General features: G+C 36.0%; 1 protein-coding gene across 1 annotated transcript in view; it reads left to right on the top strand.

The window, feature by feature from the left end:
• Positions 1–8,285, top strand: part of RB1 (RB transcriptional corepressor 1) — an 83,357-nt gene that overhangs the window by 19,227 nt on the left and 55,845 nt on the right. Inside the window, exons 5-7 of the mRNA XM_015812334.1 lie at positions 2,800–2,838; positions 3,386–3,453; positions 4,321–4,431. Coding sequence (XP_015667820.1) covers positions 2,800–2,838; positions 3,386–3,453; positions 4,321–4,431 — 218 coding nt within the window. The remainder of the gene's footprint in view (positions 1–2,799; positions 2,839–3,385; positions 3,454–4,320; positions 4,432–8,285) is intronic.

Here is an 8,285-nt window from a genome sequence, read left to right as displayed (position 1 = left end):
TTCTACCACCACTCCTCCTTCCTCCCTCTTTCCTACCTCCCTTCCTCACTCAACCATCCCGTCTTGTGCAGTTGGGGTATCACCGGGCACCTCCTTAAAAAATCATACATATAAATCTATAATACAAACCTACCCTTTTCCCCCCTCCCCCCCAGGACTTCCCAAAGCTAATCTAGGAAATAAACACACAATAATCCAAATCTATTCAAAACTACTCATTATTACTACACACTAGTATAAACTTATCCTGAATTTTCTTATTAACACCATCTAATGTATATGTGAAAAAGAAACTATTATAAGGGATATTACTGAGTTCCGAGTTGTTTTTCCTTTGGGGTTAAAAAAATATGTAAAATAAGTACTGTATGTAGTCCAATCAGTAACAGTTTCTATAGATGGTACAAGTTTTAATATACTTTAAAAAGTTATCATTTTAAAAGAAGCTTGGCCATGGGCCAAGGCAAGCACTAAAAGATTTTATAAACTGTTCAACTATAATTATCCAGATATCTTGACCCCCATAGTGAAAGTGTTCAGGACAAAAATAACCCCAATGCTGATTTATGATGTGGAATTGTGGAGCCTTACAAAAGCTAGCTTAATAGAGACCTATTTTTTAAGAAGCTTACTGGGAACTGACAACACATCAGCTCCTATGGTCAGAGCTGAAACAGATATCCATTCCATACATAGTCAGTCAATAACTAAAGTTTTCACACATTAGCAGAGGATCCTTTCAGTGGATTCTGATAGGCTACAGCTACCCAAATACAGGTAGTCCTTATCTTATGACTCCAATTGAGCCCAATATTTCTGTTGCTAAGTGGGAAAGTTGTTAAATGAGTTTAGTCCCATTTTACTACATGTCTTGTCACATTGTTAAGTGAATTACTGCAGTTGTTAAGCTAATAACACGGTTTGTCAGGTGCACCTTCATGTCCTGCCATTCTGTTGGGAGAGAGGAACATTGGCATATTTGGGATGCTTTCGCAACTGCGCAACACATGACCTGTTGTAAGGAAATCTTTAGAGGAGGCTCATGATGCATATAAGAAGCAGGCTGACAAAAAATGTGTGGAACCTAAAGCCTTCCATGTCGGAGATCATGTCTATTTGTCCACCCACTACCTACAGTCTCTGCAACCATCAAAGAAGTTAGGGCCCAAATACGTGGGGCCCTTTTCCATTAAACCCATGATCAATAACTGTAGAATTAGATTTGCCCAAGCCCCTTCAACGGGTCCACCCTGTGTACTATTGTAGTTTGTTAAAACCCGAGGTTATTTTCTCCTGCCAACTTGAACTGCCACCACCCCCTGAGCCATTAATGATTAAGGGGGAACATTGTTCTCTTCTACAGGACTAATGTTGCTGTTCAGGGGAACAGAATAATAATAATGATATAACAACAACAACAACAATAACAATAATAATAATAATGATGATGATGATGATGATGATGATGATGATGATGATGATGATGATGATGATGATGAAAATAAAATAATAGAGTTGGAAGGGACCTTGGAGATCTTCTACTCCAACCCCCTGCTCAGGCAGGAAACCCTATACCATTTCAGACAAATGGTTGTCCAGTCTCTTCTTAAAAACTTCCAGTGTTGGAGCATTCACAACTTTTGGAGGCAGGTTGTTGACTCCCTCTTTCTTATGGCAACCCCTGAGATATTGGAACACTGCTATCATGTCACCCCTAGTTCTTCTCTTCATTAAACTAGACATACTCAATTCCAGCAACCATTCTTTATATGTTTTAGCATGTCAGGTCCACCTTTGTGTCCTGCCATTCTGTTGGGGGGGGGGACATTGGCATATTTGTGATGCTTTCACTTTGCTGTAATGTTTGGGAATTAGGGGGACTGCCTTTGGAAAGGAAGCAGACTCCCTCCCAGCTGGTTCCAGCCTGGTTCCAAGGCCATCGTGCCCTGAGAGTGACCTGTTATCTGCCTAGCACCTCAGCATTCTCAAAACATCTTTGTGGCATCATATTGGCTGCCAGTGGATTAGTCGGGGGGTTGGGACATGGGAAAAATGAAAGAATAGCTGTATGCTTTACGCAGGACCTTCAGATTCTGCCTGACTTTCCTGCAACCACTTTCACTCAGTAAAGTTCTTTTGAATCAACCACATGGATTCAAAAGTTTTACTTTCCTGAGGGATCATCTGGGGCCGGTCCTTACACGGTTCTTAACTGAATCTTGCTTTCCCATTGACTTTACTTGTCAGAAGATTACAAAAAGTGATCACATGACCCAAAGCATTGCAACCATTCTAAGTACATGCCAGGTTCTCTGATAGTGAATGTTGGTTTTATTGTATTCTTTTTATAATATAATATTTTTACTATAAGTTTTGTTATTTTATATTGTTTATTACTTAATTTTTAAATAAGTGGTTTAAAATATTTTAACATGAACATACATTGATGGATGTAATATGAGATATAATATGATAAGAGTTTTGCTTTTTTTAATTTGATAACAGTTAAGTGTTTACAATTTTTTTCTTATGCTCTGAAGACTGCCAGATCATCTCAAGAACATAATCAGCAAGGGCCCTTCCTGTTGAATTCTGAACCTTGAGGTCTGCTCCCTGAATTTCTCAAAAATATTAAATAATCCCATTTTGCATTGGCCCAATTTCACTAAAAATACTTTTGCTACTATAATTAGTTCTGATTAACCCCACAAGAAAACCATCTCCTCTAAGATATTATAAATATATTAAGGTGAAATTTCAGATTTTATAAGCAGATGTGTTCATTTCTGTTGTTTTTAGGACTTGTGAAATTATCTGCATTGACAAGCCCAATGATCAGTAAGTTTGTTTTCATAAAATAAAAATGGCTAATATTATTATTATTATTATAAAACTTATTATTTCAAATATTCAGACAGCACAATGGGTAAGGACAGATGGGTGAGTAGGGTTGTTAGCTGATTTTTTTCTTTAAATGACAAATAATGATTTTAATTGTTACCTTTACAATTAGTGATGGAGAGGTAAGAATAATTTTAAGAAATACTTTCACCATAATTAGGTAACTTGAAATAAGTTCAGAACATAGACTAGGAAATATAGCTATTGATCCAAGCTGATGTTACAAAAAAGTGAAAACTATTGCTCCTATCTTGAATTTTTATGAGTTCTGATAAAGTTAATAGCAGGAGGGCAGTCATGTTGTTTTACTTTTATTGATGTCGTGTAATGTTAACATTTTTCCTAAAAATGTAAATGAAATATTCCTATTTAACTATTATTATTTTTTGGCTGAAAATGTCTATGCCATGCAAAATATGTAGCCACTATATTTACAATTGCTTTAAAAGGTCAAATGTGAAATCTTACTGTGTTTTATTTGTAGAACTTCTGCTGAAATAAGTTCTTGCTTATTTATAAAACACTGCTGGATTATGTTTCTTTTGGCAAAAGGTACGGATGTTTAAATAATTTATTATTACATGGAATTTACTTCATTTCAAATTGTGTTTATAACTGAAATAATAGTTTGATTAGCAAAGTATTTTTGGGAATTTTTGGTTTATTGGTTCAAGATAATAAAAACAAATAATAGTTAATATTATTGAGTGATATTATAGTATATTTAAAGTCTATATTTACTCTGAGATCTCAAAGGATTGCAAGTGACAGTGTTCCCTCATATAATTTCTATAATAAAAATGTTTGGCAATAAGAAAACGACTTTCCCTGTGCCATCCAACGAGTTTCATAGTCTAGTAGAACTTGAACTTCATTTTCTCTGTTCCAATCCAACATTTTAAACAACGCATTATAGTGGCTAACTATTCTGGTAGAGCAGAGATAAGGATTAGCTTATCAATTTATCTGAGCAAAAGAAAGAGGAATATATTTAATATTTGTACCAGCTGAAATTCAGTATTCCTCTACTTATTTTTTATTTATTTCTATCTTACCTTTATTATTTTTACAAATAAGGCAGCAAACGCATCTAGCACACCTTCCTCCTGTTTTCCCCACAATAACCCAGTGAGGTGGGTTGGACTGAGAGAGTGACTGGCCCACAGTTACCCAACTGGCTTTCATGGCTAAGACAGACTTAGAATTCAGGGTCTCCCACTTTCTAGCCTGGTGCCTTAACCACTAGACCATACTATTACCAACATTTAATGAATTTTAGGGCTTCCTCTGAACTAGGGGAGTAAAGGAGAAAAAGACCAATTAATTATTTTATAATGGCTTTGATGAACATTTCAAAAGAGAACGTCTTATTTTATAAAGATTTATATTCAGCACAAATATTTTTATTTAATATTTCAGGAAAAATACTGCAGATGGAAGATGATTTGGTTATCTCTTTCCAGCTTCTGCTGTGTGTTTTTGATTATTGTATCAGACAATTACCCCTTGCACTACTGAAAGAACCATATAGTAAGGATTTAATATGTTTTATTAACAAATATAATAATAATGACTATATTAAAATAGTTATAACAGTTCAAAAATGGTATCCTGTCTTATACATTTTATAGCTGTGTTTTCATTTCAACTATCACTTTCTTCTACTTTTATTCTGTTCTAACCCATTTGTGTCAGGCGCAAAAGATCAGATCCACACATGATCCAATTAAACTGATTTATTGTTACTCTTGTCTATGTGCAGGAATATTCTCAACTAATAGTATCTGCTAGGAGTAAAGATAAGGGTCAACTGAATTAAAGGGGGGTTGGCCTTAGTCCGCTTGTGGCTATGTAGAGATTCTAGGCTGAGTGCTCTTTTTTAACTTCGTCCCCAGGTTTTGACACTCCTTGGACTACAATTTGATATTTAATTGCGATATAACAGTTTTTTATTTAATGATCTAAAACAGCAGGCCCAAATATAAATTTTTAAATTTTAACCATGCTTTATTAATGAAAATTAATACATTATTGTATATGCATTAATTTATTTTAGCCCATGCAAGTATATGAACTGGCTTAATATTATATTTTTATCATGCTGGACAAAAAGATATTTGTCTGTTTCTTTTACATCTCTTTGTAATGCTAATGGTGATTATAAAAACTGGAGAACTGGAAAGACATTACCAAATCCAAAGAGAATAAACATTCCTATATTTATTTTTTTCCAGAAGTAAAAGTGAAACAAATTTCTTATATTCTCATTACAGAATGGAAGATGTACTTGTATTTTGTAAACTAGTCTTAAAAATGCTGGAATATCATGTTTTGATTTATATGTGAAGGAAACGATTGGTCCATTAGTGGGAGAAAGTGGTAAGAAGGTGACAAGCAATAGGGAGAAAGCAGAACTATTTAACTCGTTTTTTGCATCTGTCTTTACACAAAGGGAAAAAACAGACCAACCTATCAAAAATAGTGCCATAAAAAACAGTATAGAAACACAAGTTAAGATAGGCAAGAAAATGATAAGTGAGCNTTCCAGTGACAGGTTTGTCTTGATGTCTTATTATTCAAGTTTTAAGTTATGAATATTAATATGGTGAAGTTATAATTACATCTATTTTTAATTTATTTGAGAATGATGCTATGTACACTGTATCTTAGATGGTAATTTTTCCTCTCCCTTGCCGACAGAATCTTTCCAGCAAAAGCAAGAATGTGCGTGATTATGAATATGAACAAAAATTAACGCTGAGCATCCGTTCAGTGGGAGTTAATGATTCTGGAGCCTTCACATGCCAAGCAACCAATGCTTTTGGAACATCTAATGTCACGCTAACCTTGAATGTAATAGGTAAATATTAATATCGCATATATATATATGTATGTATGTATATATGTATATATATACATGTATATGTGTGTGTGTGTATATATATATGTCCTTAATTACGCTAGGGCACAGCTAAAAGAAGGGGTGGCCATAGGACAAGAGGCATTAGGGAACCAACCCACAGCAACAGGCACTCGGACACGAACCAGGCGGACAAGGAGAGCAACCGTAAGGGAGGAAATGATCCCTGAGTTTAAGAAAACACGGACTGATGCGGGACAGCTAGAAACAATACGGCCAATTGGGGCGGGCAGACCGGTAACTCGCTCCATGAGCAGAGCGCAAAAACGGCCGGCTTTATAAGCAAGCTCCCAAAACACCGCCATTTTACTCTGATGACGTTGGCAGTTAGCCGACGAAAGCTAAGTATATTAAAGCAGTTTTGTTTGTATTTTATCCTGGTGTTTGATTATCTTCTTGAATATATATATATATACTGTAAAATGAGAGGGTTAAAGCAAAAGCTACACACTTTATATTGTTGGAATATATGTTGAAATGTAAGTTTCAATATGTTTTTAACTCTAACCCTCCCACTTCCTGTTTTGCAATACAGATATAGTTCTTTGTAAAAACAAAGTCCATGTAAAAAAGAACATTTCTTTGAGTTTCTGCATGTATGTAGTCGTAGGGTAGTAATAGTCATATTTCCACGGTGCCATAATTATAAAACTCTTGTGATGATGCCATGTATATATATATATATATACAGTACACTTGGGAAATTGAGAATAATTTGATCATATTAGCCAGGATTATAATTTCCAAATAGTTTCGGCTGCCATCGTCACAAACCTTTGCTGGGGATTGGTGGAAGTTCACATCTCCAGATTTCTAAATGCAGGTGATCTTACTTACTTTCTGATAGGATCAGTGCCAAATACCAGTATTTCATTGATAAATTGTACTAAAAAAGTTTTCAAGTTGAAAAATGGGATATAAATAATTCTAAACGAATAAATGTGTCGGTGCTAAGTATTAGCTGTGTTCTTCTACTTAAACAATTATGTGAGTTACATGTAACTATGTGCATCATAATTAAGAATGGCATTGCATAGTTTGCATGTATGTTAAAAATGTCCTGTTTAAATCATCAGGCTGATTCTTCAATATTTGGAATGTGATGATTTGTGGATCATACAGTTGCAAAGGAAGCTTGGGTTAACAGTTTTAGTTTGTATTTTGAGAGTGAAATCCTGGCATAATGTAAATTTTTCAGATGAAGTATGTAATGTATCAATTGGGATTAAAGATGTAATTGCAGGCAAAAGATGCCTGTATTTTTTTTACAATAATGCTTCTATAGTCAGTGAAGAAGCCATATATGAGTTGTGTTAGAGTCATATTGATGCCATATTGAAGTGAACTAGGCCCAGTCATCACTGGGGAACTACCAGGGGATTGGGAAAGAGCTGATGTGATTCCATCTTCAAAAAAGGGGGAAAAAACACGGATCCAGGAAACTACATACCAATCAGCCTGACATCAATATCTAGGAAGATCCTGGAAAAGATAATCAAACAATGGATCTGCGAATACACTGAAACAAGCAAAGCTATTACTAGAAGCCAACACGGGTTTGTCAAAAACAGATCATGCCAGACAAACCTTACTGCATTCTTTGACAAAAGTGACTAAATCAGTAGACCAGCAAAATGTGGTGGACATAGTATACTTGGGCTTCAGTAAGGCACTTGACAAAATAGACCACAGCCTACTTCTTGATAAGATAAAAAAAATGTGGGCTAGACAGCATCACCACAAGATGGATTCGTAACTGTCTGACCAACTGCATTAATGTATAGTCCTCAATAGAACTTCAATTGCCTGGAGGGAAGTAAGCAGTGAGATACCCCAAGGTTCTGTTTAAGGTCCAGTATCTTCAACATCTTCATAAATGATTTAGATGAAGGGATAGAAGGGGAACTCATCAAATGTGCAGACAACAGCAAGCTGGGGAGAACAGCCAGCACTTTGGAAGATAGGCTCAAGATTCAGAAGATCATGATAGACTTGAACACCGTATGATGACTTCCCCCGGACGCTTCCCTAGATACCTCTCCAGATGTCAGCTCAGAGGAGGATGAACCAGTTCCAGGCACGTCAGGAGGAGAGTTGGTCAGTGGCTCTGAGTAGCCATTTGAGAATGATTTGGTTGAAGCAGAGCTGAAGCTGGTCAGGAAGAGGAACTGCCTTCTGCACCTGATCCAAGAACATGTAAGGCAGAGAAAAGGCAGGAACAGTGAAGGTCACAGTTACTACTATTGAGCAAGGTACCCCCTATACTGTACAGGTATAGTATAGGGGGTACCTTGCTCAATAGTAGTAACTGTGAGAGGGATCTCGGAGTCCTAGTGGACAATCACCTAGATATGAGCCAGCAGTGTGCTGCAGCTGCCAAAAAAGCCAACACAGTGCTGGGCTGCATTAACAGAGGGATAGAATCAAGATCACGTGAAGTATTAATACCACTTTACAATGCCTT

This window comes from Protobothrops mucrosquamatus, unplaced genomic scaffold (genome assembly GCF_001527695.2).
Source record: "Protobothrops mucrosquamatus isolate PMUCROS unplaced genomic scaffold, P.Mucros_1.0 scaffold78, whole genome shotgun sequence".
Lineage (NCBI taxonomy): Eukaryota > Metazoa > Chordata > Lepidosauria > Squamata > Viperidae > Protobothrops > Protobothrops mucrosquamatus.
Note: the sequence above shows the minus strand (reverse complement) of the source record. Positions and strands in the feature narration are given on the sequence as shown.